General features: G+C 38.7%; 1 protein-coding gene across 7 annotated transcripts in view; it reads left to right on the top strand.

Annotated features, from left to right (window-relative positions):
* MECOM (MDS1 and EVI1 complex locus) overlaps window positions 1-18,040 on the top strand; it is a 571,478-nt gene that overhangs the window by 372,733 nt on the left and 180,705 nt on the right. The window contains exon 1 of one of the 7 annotated variants that reach the window (XM_012470953.3): window positions 7,076-7,173. The exons of the other annotated variants lie outside the window; for them this stretch is intronic. Coding sequence (XP_012326376.2) covers window positions 7,117-7,173 — 57 coding nt within the window. The 5' untranslated portion in view covers window positions 7,076-7,116. Of the gene's footprint in view, window positions 1-7,075; window positions 7,174-18,040 lie in introns of those variants that run through there. 7 annotated transcript variants of the gene reach the window in all.

Genomic DNA, 18,040 nt, shown 5'->3' with positions numbered 1-18,040 from the left:
AGCTACAACCTACACTGTGGCCACAACCACTCCCTCTTTAGCTTCAGACACTATACTTCATCTACCCCAAACATCTCACATTTTCCAGATATAGTGTGCTTGCTCTTTTGCTTCCATGGAATTTCATTTCTAAATCTGTTCTATTTCTTTACTATATCTAATGCCAAATCTTTCAGAATCTAGTGAGATACCTGGCAATGTTCCTTACAAAGTAAACACACAATAAACATTTGTTGAATGAATATACTAGATGCCTGATATAAATAGCTCCAATCACTGTTGGATTAGTATGTAAGGTTGGTGGTAAATAGTTGCAAAACTTGAAAATAATATAATGAGGCTTAGATATTTGCCTGGATTTCACAAAAAGATTGCTAAAGATAATCATTTTATGGTGAAAGAAATGCATGGAAATTGCAGAAATTGCAGAGCAGTTTATTTGGCTGATCTTGGGATTAGAGTAAAATGACGTGCTTAGAGTAAAAGCAAAGGGAGGTCCTAACCCTAGGTCGTGCCTCATCCCATGGCATGTTCCACATGCATTTCTTTCCCTTCTTGCCAATGTTATTTCATTCAGAAGAGTAAAGGTCTGGGCGACATGACTGAAAGTGTTAGCTGACTCATTTGTATTTCTCCCCTCTGCCTCTGTTCCTTCTGTGGGACTGCTGTTCATTTCTGAGTTCTCCATGAAAGAACTTTAAAGGGTAGTGGTTTAAAAAAATCTTGACCTTTTTTCTTTTTTTCTTTTTTTTTTTTTTTGTGAGACAGAGTCTTGAACTGTCACCCAGGCTGTAGTGCAGTGGTGCAATCTCAGCTCACTGCAATCTCCACCTCCTGGGTTCAAGCAATTCTCCTGCCTCAGCCTCTCGAGTAGCTGGGACTGAAGGCATGAGCCACCGCGGCCAGCTAACGTTTTTGTATTTTTAGTGGAGACGGGGTTTCACCATGTTGGCCAGGATGGTCTCAATCTTCTGACCTCGTGATCCGCCCACCTCGGCTCCCAAAGTGCTGGGATTACAGGCACGAGCCACCGCACCTGGCCAATTCTTGACAACAATGAATTATCAGTCTTGGTTTTGCAAGCAAAATAGCAGAGGTTTTCCATTTAAGGAAGCAAGAGAAATTACAATGACCAAAGGGATAGTAAGACTCCTCTGTTAGCACATCAATATTGGGTTTTTCTTAAGAAAAGAATCAAAACAGCAAGTTGCCAGACAAGCTAATTGCTAAGTAAAGTGTAGATTGAATATTGGGCAAGATTTTAAAAGCCTGTTTGAATAAGTAAATATTAAGTAAACAATTAGCAATAGATTTGATTTTGCTACATGAAACAAAACAGTATGTTTATAAACACAAAGCCATGTACGTACACGAACATGTAAAATATCTTTAATTTTCAGGAATGGAATTCTCTAGCTTTTCTATTATTAGGAATCTAGAAGGTCCCTTTTTTCTTTTTCTCTCTTTTCTGCTTTCCAAATTTCCCTTTCTGTTCTCTACTACTTCCTACTTACCCGCTTTCCCTCTTCTCTTCCTCCCTTCATTTGTAAAACGTATTTTCCACCAAACAACTATGTAACAAGCAACTTACTCTGGTGTTTTTTTGTGTGTAGTGAGGGGAAGAAAAGGAGTGTGGTGAGTAAGAAACCGACCCAGCTAATTCCAGTGTTCCAGCCAGTGAATAAGACATTGGATTCTAAATATAAGACAAAGGCATGATTCAGACCTCGAGAAAGATTGAGATTTGTGGTCAGGAACCCTAAACCAATTCTAAGTTGTGAAGATCCTGGTTATTAAGGTGGTGGTTGATGTGAGGAGGAGCAAAGCTCCTGCCTAATTTGGAGAGAGAGTTTAGAAATTGAAAGTAGAGGCCAAGCTAGAAACACATTTGCGTGAACTAAGCCAAATCTGAAGGAATCACTTCTGAATCTAACCTAAAATTGTATGAAACGGCGGGGGCATAGTTTTTATCCCTTTCATTCAGAACTGACTCAGCAAGTGATCCTGAGCCTGCCTAGGCCAGACACAGTGCAGCATAGTTCATATTTGGAATGTTGGCGGTTTCAAAGTGCTTAATGTTGTTAGTGTCTCTATTCCTCTGGAAAGAACTGGACAGCTCCCAATATGTGACTTGTCTCTTCAAGGTTAAATAAATGCTCAAACAGTGGATAAGGCAAGGGATGACCAGAAGGAGCTTGAGTTCATCATGCATCAGGAACCTTCATTGCTCCCTTTGGACTGTGCTGGCCAAGACTGTGCTAAAGCAGTTCCATTGACTATTCAGCTCCACCTTTTCCTTGTTTTGTTGTCTGTCATTCTAGTACATTGGTTAGCAGACAAATCACGAGAGAATTAAGATGAAGAATCTTGTGGTTATATAGATGAATCTGATAAAACTGTCAGGATAACCTTTGGAAACTACCCTAAAAAGGTACTGTTTCTGAGATTATATGAAAGCTTTAATTTTCTACGTTGGCTTTTATGTTACAATTCTCAAAATAAATTTGGAAGCCACTAAGTTTTTACTGCATTCATTTGGCACACTCAAGTACTGAAAATAAAATTGATCTCAGTTCAAGGCATTTAGGAATGGATTTAATGACCTGTAGAACTAGACTTGTCCAAAATGCAGACTGAATAAATCAGCAGAGATTTTTAGCAAGATCAAGCCCTGGGTTGGGTTGTGCGTAAAATTCTGATGGTAGCCCAGGAATGTCAGAAGCCATAAGGTCAATGTGGCCCTTTTAAGAGAGAGTGAGAAATAAAAGAGCATTTGTATGTATGTTGGTACAGAGCCTGAGGAAAAACATAAAGAAAATGAAAAAATGAGATTCCTATACACTGTCACTAGTTAAGGCGTGCCATCATTCATTCAGTGAATGTTTTTGGAGAGTTCACTTTGTTTCAGGAACTGTGCTTGATACTGTGTTTGTAAATATAGCAATAGCTTTGTTTATCTACTAAAGTTGGTCCACTTTAGAAAACCTGAACCAGGAAAATAATTAAGATTTCTTCAGGGTTAGGAAAGAAAACTCTGAGACTTCCATGATTAATGGAATGGATTTGAGCTTTTCTGGAGCAGCTGGTACAAGGGCATCTCTTTGGGAGAAACCCTGGTTGGAAGTCAAGAAGAATGTTTTGTGGTGTGAGTTCCCTTGTTACAGTCATATTTAATAGTTAGAGCAGAGTTCACATCTGGGAACCCTTGGAGAATTAGCCATTGTGAGAACAGTGAACCAAAAGGAAACACAAGTAATAAATATTGGAAGGCTTAATCTGATCTCTTGCCTGTCTTCAAAGGAAGCTTCATTTATAAAGGACATGCATGATCATGAAGAAAGGACCCCCATTAGGCAGTGCAGAAATAATAAAAGACTATGTCCAAAGTCTCTGGTACAGGAAGATTAGGGGACTGGCTCTGTGCTCAATGGGGAGAGTGATGGAGCTGGACTAAAATTCATCTTTGGTTCGCTTTTCAGAGTCCTCTGCTTCATAGAGCACCATTCTTTCTTTTTACACTACATTAAGATTTTTCTGACAAGAAGCTTCTGCATGGAAACAGAAGAGTTAGAACCTGGCGAGGCAGAGTTTATGCTCATTCAACTTTGATTTCTCTCTCTTAAGTCTTCTTTTTTAAGGAAGAAAGTGTTTCTTCTCCCTTTTTTTGTTTTCAGGGAATTCTAAGGATGAAGACCAGAGAAACACCATTGAGGCAGATATAATATACATACCCATTTTCTCTCTTATGCTACAATGCTGCCTGATGTAATTTTAAAGTATCCTCATAACTTAAGAGGGGAAGTAGCCTCATGGAGTGAAATCCTGGTGCTCCTAGAAAATTATGACACCACTCGTGTGTGTGTGTTTAACAGAAATTGGCTCATGTTGTACATCTTTTTGTAGTTTGTGTTTCTCAGTAAATGTATCGGTCCTTATAATAATAGTAAATACTTTACATGGTGGCACTCTGTGCTATGCACTTTCTATGCACTTTAGAAACTAAATTATTTAATATAGACTTGCTACATTGCTTTAAATTACATTTAGTTTGGTTAATCTCTAATTTTTGGATATTTAAGGTGATTACATTTTTTTTGTTTCTATAAACAAGGTTGGACGAGATCTTCTTATGCACACCTTCTTGGATAAGGGTGAATGGTTGCAAAGGCATCAAAAACATCTAGTGACATCACCTGCTTACAATGGTTGCCTCTGAGGAGCGGGAGTGCACATAGATTGAGATGTGGTTCTAGGGACTTTAGCCTTACATGTCATGTTGTAGAACATTATGAAACAAAAATATAGTCTCATATTACTTGTGTGTTAAAATTATTTTAAAAAATAAATACAAGGCTAGAAATTTTTCAGCATAAAACTTAACCAACCTGATCTTTTTAACCCCCACTTTTAAAATACTACCTACCATAAATACTTGATGTGTGGCTATGGCAGACAAATGAAATGTTATATGTTGCAATGCTTTATAAAGTGTTAAATATATTCAAGTGACTCGTATTCTAACATACCTGGATTTCAGTCATCAGTAAAGGCACCTTAGAATCCACAAGAAGTAAATATGCCAGTGAGTGTTCCCTAGTTTTAACAAGGGTGTCATCTACGTTAAAAAAAGAATTTATGTTGTATTAGTAAGAATTCAGTTCAGCATGATAATTCATATATAGCTTTGAAATTTCATATTTACTAATGTAAATACCAACCCTCTTAATTTATTACAATTTTACTTGTTAGAATCAGGTGTAATTTTGAGAATTGGTATTGTGTACAGCATTGCTAACCCATTTAATCTGTAACTCACATGATATAGTTTCTGGAGCTTTGTTCCACACAGCTGTTATGGCACATATGACCACCCTGCATGGAGGCACCCACATTTTCAGATTGTAGCAGTAAAAAAGAAAAAAGGAAGAGTGAAATTAAATAGTGTATTTTAAATTGACATTTGTGTGTCATTAGAAAACTAAGATATTTAGCAGGGTAATAATGTTCCAGCACAGATGACCTTGGAACATTATCAAGCCTTCCTGCTCATAAGATGTGGCATTTAAACACCCTGGGCAGGAGACCTTCCAAAAACAGACCCAATGACAGAACCTAGATAACCATTTCAATCCTGTACAAACTTCAGTGATAAAAATGTGTATAAATATGTAACCCTATGAGGATAGAAAATGCAGTTTGCTCCTTTCTGTGTAAGAATGTTCCCTTCTGCAGCAATCTGTTTTGAGGTCAGATCAAATGTTGACAGTTAGTTTTGACTTCCAGGCTTTTTAAAAGTCCTTGCCTTAATGTTACTACTCTGGGCCATTCATACTATTTTAGCATGTCTTAGGATTAACATTTCTCTGTATAAGTACACGCTTTGAATAAATCAGAGGGGACACACACACACACACACACACACACACACCCCACATTGGTACCTTTTCAGGTAGAAGGACTTCAGTGAAAACTCTCCCAGAAACTGTTTTCTAAAAGAGTTTTTCCCTTCTAAGTAAGGATTGAGCCAAAGCAAGAATAAAAGTTCTTTATGGTTTAAATATGCCACTCCCTATTGTGCACTTTTATGGAGCTATGCCTTTTACTTTAGTTTATATTTTATATCTATGATCACTTCAAAGTGTATTATAAACTCTGGAATAAGAGATGCCTAATAGAACTTTAAGCAGTGCTGAAAATGTTCCGTAATCTGCATTATCCAGTAGGGTAGCTGCTAGTTCTATGAAGCTATTGAGCACTAGCATGAATGAGGAACTTAATTTTTATCTGTATTTAAAAAATTATTTCACTTTAAATAGGCATATGTGGCTAGTGGCTACTGTACTTGACAGTGCAATTATAGATCACATTTCTCTAGTTCTATTCGTATGTGAATAGATATGGAGAATGTATGATATGAATAGAACTAGATAAACTTCAACATTTATATTGTAGACATTTCATATGAAAAACTATCCCTTTAGTTCTATTTAGCTTTACTTAAGTTGCCTCCAAAACTTGAATTCAAACCCTGTTCTCCATGGTTTGTTTTGCTTCAACCTTTTGATTTCTTCCTGCTCAACCCCCGTGCTATATTCAGCTAGTGAGTATTTTTCACAACTTATATCCAGAAAGCAGTGTAATGCTAGGAAATAGGAAAATATGCTTAGTTCATAACATACATTACAGAATGTCCTTCTTAGATTTCTTGTTCTCATTATCAAATTTACATTATCACTTAAACAAGTGAATGTTTATTGAATGTGTAACTCTCTTCTATTGAAAATCAGGCAGACTTTTAAATTGACAGTACTCTCACTCACTTTTAAGATGCTTTGAAGGCTGGGTGTGGTGGCTCATGCCTGTAATCCAGGCACTTTGTGAGGACGAGGCAGGTGGATCGCCTGAGGTCAGGAGTTTGAGGCCAGACTGGCCAACATGGTAAAAATCCATCTCTACTAAAAATACAGTAATTAGCTGGGTGTGATGGCATGCACCTATAATCCCAGCTCCTTGAGAGGTGGAGGCAGGAAAATCACTTGAACCCGGAAGGTGGAGGTTGCAGTGAGCTGAGATCACACCACTGCACTCCAGCCTGGGAAACAGAGCGAGACTCTATCTCAAAAAAAAAAAAAAGCTTTGGAGAGATGTGACAGTCATTCCTGCCTGTTGAGTTTTAGCTATGAGCTGGCTTAGTAGCCTCCACACAGCCATGACAGCACACAGGAACAAAGCCATCCTCTTCAAGGGTTTCCAAGAACTAAATTGCCAGTAAGTAGGAACTTCCTGCTGCCCTATGGGGCCTTTGAATGTGATTAGGATGAGCAATGATTCTACCCAGAAGTGGGTAGAATGTTGACACAGTAAACATTCAGATTACCTCGCTGCATACACCCCAGTCTTCACACACACCGCCTAAGATAAAACTTCTGTAGAGAAACCGCAGCTATCCCAAGCCCTTTTCTCAGGTTCCTCCTCTACTTAGAGACCAACCAGGATGCACAGAAAACATAACTGATACCACTTAGATAATTATTGACTAGTTTTAGTGTTGATGGGGGCGGTTGAATTCCTTTTCTCTTCCTGGTTATGTTCCACTGATGCAATTTGCTTATTTCTATGTGGAAGCATGATGGTTTTTACTCTGTGATGAGATCTTCAGTGACTGCAACAAAGGTAATTTGGTGAAGTGCTCCTACACAGCATATATGGCTTTAACATTTTGAAATATACCCTTTTTAATCTATCTCTGTGATTTTGAGTATGCAGGTGGTGGTGGATGTGCAAAATCATTTGCTTCTTAACAGATGTTCTGATGCCTTATTTGTGGCAAAGGGATACTGTAGGAATGCATTCTTGTGAATTTCTAAGTGCTCACATAAAACAGCATGTGGGCAGCTGAAAAACAACCGACCCATGCGTGCATTCCTCTTCCTCTTGAATCCTTGGAAAGTACCTCGATTTTCCTCTTCTGTAGCTGACTACGTCTTCTTCATATTTCTGTGTTTCGGGGAGGTAGATGCTTCAAGCAGAAGTTAAGGGGATGAGGTGCTTCTCCTTGGCCAGCTTGCTGTCCTCTCCCTTTACTCCAGCTCTTTCCCCCAGTCCTCTCTGCCTCCCCTCCTCTGCCCTCACCAGATGTGGTGAGGTCGAGACCTCCTGCACCCAGCCAGTGCCCACCCTATGACCCTTTTCTTTCTATTTGAAAAGTGTGAGGGACGGGGTGAGGGGAATGACATTGCCAGACAAAGAGAAGTTTTTCACAATGTATGTGCAACTGAATATGCAGCCACTGACTTTTGAAGGTCACAGGGGCCGGCCAGGTGTGTAAATGATTTGCTTTCTCCCTTTCTTAACATTCTTATTGGGAAGTTGCCGTCCACCCCAGCTCCTAAGATGGTCTCCTCAGTATTCAGATGTAATTTAAAACTTTTACCAGGACTTTATCGGAAAATGTTTTAAGGATTATCTTTATATATAATATTTTGTCCTTGCTATTATGTTTCTTTAATAATATTTAATTTTTTTTTTGTATGACTGGGTTCCTTCTGTCCACATTTCTTTTACCTCAATATCTTCTAGGGACAATGTAAATAAAGCTAGATTGAGTTTGTCCTACTAACTGGTTGTGTGGTGCATTGGCAGGGCTAAGGCGACTGGCTAAGGTTTTCCGTAGCTCCAGGAATCTGTGATTCAACTCCTTCCAGAGGCTGTGTCTCTCCCCAGCTCCCACGTCAGCCACTTCTTCACTTCTCTTTGACTCCCGTGAATCATGTTAGATCTCCTGGGTCCTACTCTGGGAACTAACATACTTCCATGAGTCTCAGGACTCGTTTAACAATGTGAATTCACCCTGCCAAAGGGTTCATCTTCTAAGACTAAGTGCAGACTGGGTGAAATAAGTGAAGATCAATGGTTGAACCCTGCCATGAGTGGGGTATTCAATCATGCAGGTTTCCAGCCAGATTTTTAGAAATTTGCATCACAGAAGTCACCTGGGTGTCACACTCTGAGGAACTCTGGGGTTAATGTGTGGTGAACAGAAATATCAAGTTTATGCCTATAGGGTAGTTTTTATTGGTATGAGCTTAAGCACAGAAAAATGGCCTTGATGGTGTTAATTTTTTTATGGGCAGTGCACGATGACTGGTCTTGGAATGTTAGCTGCACTGTTGCAGAACTAAAAATGTTACCCTGAGACATTTGAAAAGAGTAATGAATATCTGGTTTTAAAACACAGATTTTAAAAAATTATAAACTTGGAAAGTCTTTTTTGGTTATTGTTGTTGTTTTACTATCGGAGTGCTAAGGATGCCTTTTCCTTTCTTGGCTTTCCCCAGAAGCAATTGCTTGGCTTGGTAATTCAGCGATATTTGATTGTTGAAACATTGGGCATTTGTGCTTTAACAAAGATGTGCCTGGTGATGAGACTGTGTCCTTTTATCCGGACAATCTGGCTTCGCGATGTGAAGACGTGGCTGTGTTCAGGGCTTGGGGCTGCAACCCTGCTTGTGCTGTGCCAAGGATAGTCCTTTGATGTAGAGGGAGTGGCTCCCAAGAAGGGCAGGTGTGATTTCTAGACCTGGATTGCATGAGTTTGATACATACTCCGGAAACTAACTGCAACCCCAATGGTGCTTTGTGGGGACGGCTGTACCTTGGGGTTGACTCGCTTCGGAGACATTGGACTTGTCTTTGTCACTGTCTACATGGAGAGAAGTGGTTAGGCCAGGGACAATTGTATCTCACACTTAACTGTGGACAAGAAGGACTCAAATTCTTGTCAACATTTTCAAACCATAAAAACAGTATTACAAAAAATTTAAAAACCAAAAATAATTTTCACTAAAGTTTTTTTTGCTTTGCCTAATCAATTTTCTTATAGCTTCAACTTTTTCTTGACTAATATTTTACCATAAATTTGGGCCAGTTATCTCATAGTCTTTATGATTATTGTGGTAAAAGTATTGTCCGTCCAGGTGCAGTAATTTACTTAGGTTTTCCTCTAGTGTTAGTTACTTGCATGGTTTAAATTTATACTATTAAGTGTAACACCATCACCACAACAAAACCCTAATGAATGTAGCTTTTACCTATTGTTATGTATTAAAAAACTTCTCAGCAGAGCTATCAAGACTGTAAACACGTTGATATTTATATGCATGTTATAAAATGCCTGTTCTTGCTTTCTGAAAGGGTTCTAACAGTTCTCAGAGCGTTAGCGTATAAGTGTACTTTACCTGCACACAATTTAGTATTTAAGATAAAAATGTTTAATATATAAGTTGTGGAATTATAATTAGATATATAAATATTATAAATTACATATGTGTGTGTGTATAGGTATAGATATAGATATAGGTATAACCCAGAACCTTAAATTCCTACTTCAATAATCTGTGAAAGTGAGCAATTTTTTTGTGTATTTAGAATTTACTTTGCACTTATCTGAATGTCTATTACTGTCTTCCCTTTATTCCAGCTTTTATAAATTTAAGTTAGCCACTTAGCTAGATGCTAACCCATCATTTAAAAATGTGTCACTTACTATCCAGATTCTGATACCAAACATATGGGCCAGGACATTGTCCCTTTCTTACCGGGGTCAGTGAGTTTATAACTACTATACATTGTCCTTCTTTGTTGAGCGTGTTTGAATATGCACAGTGAAATGATTCTTTTTTAATGACTCTGTAAGGTAAATGCATAAAACACCTATGTTTTGGACCAACTGAGTGTGAAATACACACACACACACACACACACACACACACACCCCCCTATATATGTATGGAGCTATCAGGAAGGCAAAATTTAAACAAAAACATTTCTATTTTCCAATTAATGGCTAACTATTGCCATAACACAAACCTACTCTCTTTTTAAATTTCAAATAAAATTGAAGAAACCAAAAGTGTTTATGTAATTAAAAATAGCACCAAAGAACTAGAATAATTAGCTTTAGGTGTTAGAGAAATCTTAAATGATTCAAGCACCTGCTTAACATGTACGTGGGTGTCAGAGATAAATGATTCTCTCTCTCTTTTTTTTTTTTTTTAGCATTAAGTGAGGTTTGGTGAGGAATTCCTATTACAGAGAGCATGACCAGGATTTTTATTGAGCAGGAGACCAACAAATTAAGAAGCATGTTTTAATTTGGCAAGAGATTAACTGGAATCCAGTTGCATTTTCTGCCACGGCAAACCTACAAAATAAAGTGATAGTTTTCATTCTCAAGTCATACCATGAGGGTGTTTTGAGTTCATTGCAACTAAACTCAGTACCTTGTAATTAAAGCATTTTGTCCACATGTATTTAGAATTTGTTAGCAGGGAGATTCTTTAATAGGTGACTTCTATTGTAAGGAATCAATCAACCAATTTTTGTTTTCTTTTTAAAGCTGTATACAGATACAGGATGGAGAAATAAGCAGTCTTTTTCAAAGAGTTAAAAACTCAGCACGCTGACTTCAGCCCTCACTTAATCATTAACTTAACATGCTCCTTTGGGTAGATAGAGCATTCAGAAAAGTCTCCATGCCTGAATGTATTAATCTAGAAAAGGAGAGCAGCAACATAATGGCAGGCTGACCACCTAGGAATAGCCTGAGAACACAAAGGTAAACACATGGAAATGGGCTTTGTGTGCACCAAGAGTAATGCCATTCACAGATGCAAAGTGTTATTCAAAAACTAGTTCTCATGAGGTGCTTATTCTTGTTATTTCTTAAAGAACTCCTTGCTCCTTGACAATTCACACCCTTCATCTTACAAGGATAGGCTGGACTTGCTGCTGTTTACCAGTGAAATCCACTTAGCAATTAGGAACTGTGTGTCTTCTGCCCACCCCTCAATCTCCCTCTCCCCAACTGAAAGTCTTAAACAAACACCAGGTCTGTGATAAATGGTGCGTTTTAATAAATGTTTTGTAAAGGCCAATTATTCAGTCAATATTGAATTGTGCGATTGGAAATACAGCTGCGTAGTTATGGGGAAGATGTCTACATACTACTGGCATCTGTTTAGTAGGTAATGTTCTTAAATGGCCTGGCCTTTCTCCAGGCTTTGATTATTCATAAATCTGTTGAGTGTGGCAAGTTGCACTATTAGCGTTTAATCTTTTATTGAAGCAAACTCAGGAGGCCGAAATCTATTTGCTTTAGCAAGCTTGTTCACTGATAAAAGTATGATGTAAAATTTTCCTTTTGTGAATTCCTTAGTACAAGAACAACACAGCTGGGCACAGCACAGATCATATTTATCTTTTCATTAACTAAAGTACAAGAAGATAGCATCATTGGAGGCTTATAAGGAGGGACTGCTAAAGAACAGTTCTCCTCCTGTTTGCATACCCACTTGAGAAAAGCTTTCCAAACAAGTATTTGAGATACTTGTGAGAAAAAGCTGGTGGACTTGTCAAAAGAAGACCAAGTGAATGTATATAAAGTGGTTGGATTTCAGATAACATTTTTTCCTTGAGTGTTTAGGTTAGTTAAATATTAGAGGAGGAGAGATAATAAGACTGTTTGTCGCCATAAACTTAGACATACATCTTTTTTCACAACGTTGGTATGAAAGGCCTATCAAAGATTTTCTATCCCAGATGATTTAGTTTCAACCTGGTAAAGGACATTGTAGATGGAGAAAGATTGTTTGGTTTCCAGGAACCTGGGAAATTTGTATAGAGTTTATCATAGATACAATATTTTGGTTCTTGTGAATAACATAATAACATGCTTATTATGGTTGTCATTGAGAGGTTTAAGAATTTTAAAAACAACTTAAAAATTTTCAGCATTATTCTCTCTACTAGAGGGAAGACTGTGAGAAATTCTTGAGATTCTGGTGGTACTTATTTGCAATGTGCACTATACTTGGCCATTAGGGGACATCTTCCAGAATGAAGTAAGTGACTTATGGCTTAAATGTATTAATGCAAATTCTTTAAGTGGGTGAGTATGATAGAAATGAGTCTTCTCTTCCTTTTCCTGCATCCCTGGATCATGGGGATTCTGTAGTTCCTCCAACCCCTGGTAAATGGCAAGTATATGGGAGATGACCAATAACTACAGAATGATGTATGCACCCCTTCAGAACTGTTGAACTCTGAAAAAAAAGACCATGCTAAAAATATGTTCCCCTTCTGTCTTTTCTACTATATCCCAGAAGTATTCAGGAAGGAGTAGAGAGTATGCAGAATACAGAAGGGAGGCGTTTTTCCAGTCAAATGTAGCATTACTTCAATCACCTTGAGCTCAACTCTGGCCCAGGGCTGTCAAAGATAGGCTAATGTTCCATCCCAGAGCTGAGATTAATTTATCACCTACTGCCCACCTCCTCAGCCTCACAGGTCCCTTTCTTTTTTTTTTTTTTTTTTGAGACGGAGTTTCGCTCTTGTTACCCAGGCTGGAGTGCAATGGCGTGATCTCGGCTCACTGCAACCTCCGCCTCCTGGGTTCAGGCAATTCTCCTGCCTCAGCCTCCTGAGTAGCTGGGATTACAGGCACGCGCCGCAATGCCCAGCTAATTTTTTGTATTTGTAGAGACGGGGTTTCACCATGTTGACCAGGATCTTAAATGGAGCTAGAAGCAGACAAGGGCAGCAGCCCTTTCCTGCTTCCATTTACCTATCCTGGTCTCATTCCTGTTTCCTTAGGATCATCCAGCCCAACTCACTTATTTTATAGAGAAGAGATCCAAGGCCATCAGATGTAAGGAGAGGTTTTAAAGGCCATACAGTTTATGGAAAGGCAAAGATTAGACATTGGCCTCAGTCAACACTTTTTCAACTTCCCTATTATGTTTGTGTGAGTAACAGAGACCACAAAAACAGTGGCTTAAAATTTAAAACAAATCTGAAGGCTGGCAGGCAACTGCTGTTATGGCAGCCCTGTGATGTTCTCAGGAACCCTGGATCCTTTCGGCTTCCTCATGTAAAATCGTAAGGTGTGACCTTCAATCTCACATTCTGAAGATGGTTGCAAATCGTCAGCCACTTTGTGCGTCTTCTAAGTAATAGAAAGCTAAAGAAAAACAAAAAAATAGTGCATGTCCATAAGTCAGCCCCCTTTGAAGGGCTTTTCTGGAAGTCACCACCCAGGGGTAACTGATTATCCTTAATTGAACCCAGTTGCAAGGCAATCTGGGAAGTGTAGTCCATTCTTTCTTCTCCCTCTCTTTTTTCTTTCCTTCCTTCCTTTTTCCCTTCTCTCTCTCTTTTCCTATGATGTCCTGAATAAAATTGTATCTATTAGTAAGGTTAAAAAAAGGAATTGATATTGAATAGGCAACTCCTTGTCTCCGTGCCCTTATATTTCATATTAAGTAATTACTTTAGGATTTGGAAGCATAATAATGTTTTACAGCAGTTTTTCCTTTAATAGTATGTCCTCAAATTGCCAATATTAAAGACCAAATATAATATGGGACAAGAAGTTCAGATTGCTTTATGTGAGTGAAACAATGGGAGGAAAACTTAGAAACTGTCGTCTCTGAGCTGTGTTGGCTCTCCACATTCAGTGAGACACTGGTTCTATTGTTTCCATTGGCTTGGAAGTGAGCCTGGAAACAAACGCTGATGCTGACTTCACCTAGGCATACTTCACAGATAACAACAAAAACCATTTAACTATTTAGAAGTAAATAGTTTGCTTATTTTGCCTCGTACGGTTACACCGTTTTCAAAAGCTTGAAATTGCAGCCCATGTTAAGTAACTTAGAACTTTGACCAACAATGACATAATTACCCAGGCCTTGCTGTGGGGAAGTAGCTGTACTCATGCATAACTTACTAACAGATGTGTTCGTGGGCAACACTGAGGAGAAGTTGCTTGCCAATATCTCATTGGTCATGAGGTTCATGGTGCTGCCTGGCTGTGAATTTGTCTCTTACTAAGGTTAGTTTCATTTGTAGAGTTAATTTCATTTATTTATTGTGATGTGAATGTAACATAATTATTTAGAGTAGGAAATTACCAGAGTAAAAGCCCTCCTTGATGTCTGACTGGGAGCCATGTTACCTCATAAGTAACACACTCTGTATATAGATTTTGTTCTTGACAGGATACAGAGTAGAGACCTCGGAAGACATCAAAGAGATTTCAAGAAGCAATAATGCTGGAAGACTCCCACACCTAGAAATCCATTAATGTTACTCTGTCCCCTGAGTAAAGAATTGCTTAATAGCACAGTAGTGCTGCCTCATGCCTCCTTATCCATAACTAGTGTGGTCACTAGTACTGTAGAGTGGACGGACGGGGGGGGGGGTCCTAGTGAAGGGAAAGGATTATAGAGAATTAGAATCTAATATGCCACCTGCATGACAAAACGTAGGAAGTACTGGGTGTAGAACCCTTCCTCTTGCATTAGATCTCGCCTAAAGCGTTTGACTTGGTATGCATTATTAACTTACTGTTTCATTCTCCTGCTTTTAGTGTTCCGCTGCACTCAGGGCTGGCCACTGGCCTATGGGTTCCCAGCTCTCTGATGTCATACACTCCTTCACTCCAAACTCTAGCCTGAAAAGAACCTTATGATGACACTTATCAACTTCAGTCTTCCAATGATGACTTCTATGTCAAATACTAAACTCACTATTTTGAAAACTGAATATTTAGAACAAGTCAGACATAATAATATTAGTTTGTACCTTACCGAATAATTGCTGTACTTTCTTGTTATAGAGAAGGATACTGCAAATGTATTGATTTTTCAAGTAAGAAACTCCCTCACTCGAAAGCCTATCTCTGTCTGCCCGCACAGCATGGACGGTCCTCTGTCTGCATTCCATCATGCCTGCCTGCCACGCCTTATCAGTGCAGAGCCCTATGAAGAGGGTCCTATATATTAGCCACAACATGACCCTTGTGGACAGGATCATCCCTAGTAATTACCCACTGGTGGAGAAGTGATTTAGAATGAACAACTCAACGATGCCATTATTTACCATATATTGTAGCCATGGATAAGGTTAAAAAAACTTCCTTCAAATTGGGGTTGATTTATATAGCAAGAATATTGGCAACTGAGCTTTAGCTAACTTTTTTTTTGCTGCTGCTTAAGCAGATCCTAGTTGGTAGAGATCCTGACAGTTCCAGTTCCTGACTAATGTAACTACTCGAAGCAACAGTTAGCCCTGAGCACAGTCTCCAGCCAGGATCCTGGCAAGAGTCCATGGGAATAATCTCTTTCTCTTGGCAGCTGCCTGAACAGCAGTTTGTGGAAAGGACTGCTGTCAGTTGGCAGGATGAGGGTGGGTCTCTACAGCACATTAACTGATGCTTGCTCTTTATGTAGAAAGTTTCAGAAACTTGTATAAAATAAATAAATTAAGCCAGCATAGTATGTGGTAATTTGGACATTGTATTAGAAACAGAAATATATCTCATAGTGGGCAGGATGAGAGGGTACAAGAGAAACGGCCCCTGATTTCTGTGGCTCAGTATAGACTAGATAGTCTCAGAAATGCAATATCTGCACTTGACACTTGACTTTTTTTTTGAGATGGAGTCTTGCTCTGTCTCCAGGCTGGAATGCAGTGGCACGATCTCGGCTCACTGCAACCTCCACCTCCTGGGTTGAAGCGATTCTCCTGCCTCAGCCTCCCAAGTAGCTGGAACTACAGGTACGCACCACCACGTCTAGATAATTTTTGTATGTTTAGTAGAGACAGGGTTTCACCATGTTGGCCAGGATGGTCTCGATCTCTTGACCTCGTGATCTGCCCGCCTCAGCCTCCCAAAGTGCTGGGATTATAGGCATGAGCCACCGCGCCTGGCCTTTGCTTTTTTTTTTTTTTCTTTTAATATTGATTTATAACACTGCTACTTCCACAAAGCACTTGAGGCAGCTTGAAACTGCAGATACAATAAAATGCAGATACAATAAAAACAAAGAAACATATGATAAGATAAATACTGAGGAGCGAAAGAAGGGAGAAAACAATATATTCAATCAGTTTTGAAGAAAGCTAGAAGAAAGTATAGAATCTGTCTCTCAGCTTCCCATCAGCCAAGGCAAAAACAAAAATCAACACATCAACAATAAACCACCACCACCAATTTATAGAAAAGAAAATAACATGTAGTGATTATTTTCCCAGTTTGCTTGTTAGATTCAATTTTACCCCAGGAATCTGGAAGTCAAGCATGTCATAGCATTTGGCAGAGTCCACTTAGATTTCAGGTTTTGATTCAAGAGGCATACATCTTAAACCTAGAATACCTATCATCCGAATCTACCCTGTGTGGAAGTGATCATATTCCTATTCTATCTACTAATTGACACCATCATTTTTCTTATCTACATTTACTTTCACTATTGTTCTGGGCCATGGTGGTTTTTTCCTTGTGGAATACAAAAATAATTTTCATTTGTTATCTTTCTATCAATATGCTATGTAATTTGAAATATTAAAGGGAAGCAAAAATAATTTTATTTAATCAAGATTGCATTGACAGTTTAGGATTTGTACTGATATTTTCCCTACATTCCCAGTTTCTTCATGCTAAAACAAAAGGCAAGACATTACTATGTAAATAAACAGGCCCTTTTTCACTATTATAAGCAATCTTTATTAACCTTCGATGGTCTAATTCCTGTTTAAGATTCAATATTCACTAATGAAATTCATTGAGGTCTAGAGTTACTATTTCCCCTTTCATTCAGTCATCCTATTAGTAAGTAAAACAGTGTTTAAAAATGAACTCTCTGTGTGTGTGTATGTGTGTGTATGTGTATGTGTGTGTGTGTATGTGTGTATGTGTGTGTCTGTGTGTGTCTGTGTGTGTGTGTGTATGTGTATGTGTGTGTGTGTGTGTAAGTGCTCTGCGTATGATCAAAAGAGAGATTCACACCTAGGAGTTCCTATTCTGTCAATATTCGGTGGCAGGATTTAAGTATCTTTCATCTTGAAAAAAAGGCAACAAATAGCTAGTTTTTCAGCTCATTGTTTAAGGTATTTAATGGGTTTTCTCATTTTGGATCAGAGAAAAGATATGAGTAAGTGTTAGGGAAAGAGGCAGCTGAGCCAAAGTAGTGATTGTTTCTCAGTTCCATCCCCAGCCCTTGCAAGAGGTAGCAAGCAGCCTGGAGCATCTTTAATGTAACTCCTTGCCTCCTGTATAAAAGGTGTGCCTCTGTGGCAAAAACAAATTCATTTTTTCCTGTCACTGTATTAATCACAGTAATTAATGTTAGCTGCCTTAACAGACAAATCTCATAACTTCACACAATAGTTTACGACTTAATCAATGTCTAATGCTAGTTAGTGGGGGAATTTCTCCAGAAATGAGTTTGAGGACCTAGGTTTTCTTGTGACACCCCATTGCAATAAAAGGCTTCTAAGTTCACCCTGGGAGAAGAGAATAATGGAGAAGAATGACAGACTCTAAATATCCCAGCCTAGCGTGACCCATGGCCTTCACCTACATTCCATTGGTCCAATTCTGTCCCATGACTCTCGATCTTGGCAAGCAGAGCTGGGGAATGAGATGATTAAATGTAGGAATGGATACAGTATGGGAAAATCTTAGACAATTTTTTCT

Source organism: Aotus nancymaae, unplaced genomic scaffold, assembly GCF_030222135.1.
Source record: "Aotus nancymaae isolate 86718 unplaced genomic scaffold, 86718_ANA_hifiasm-v0.15.2.pri h1tg000019l, whole genome shotgun sequence".
Classification (NCBI taxonomy): domain Eukaryota; kingdom Metazoa; phylum Chordata; class Mammalia; order Primates; family Aotidae; genus Aotus; species Aotus nancymaae.
The sequence above is the reverse complement of the archived record's forward strand: the minus strand, read 5'-3'. Positions and strand labels throughout refer to the sequence as shown.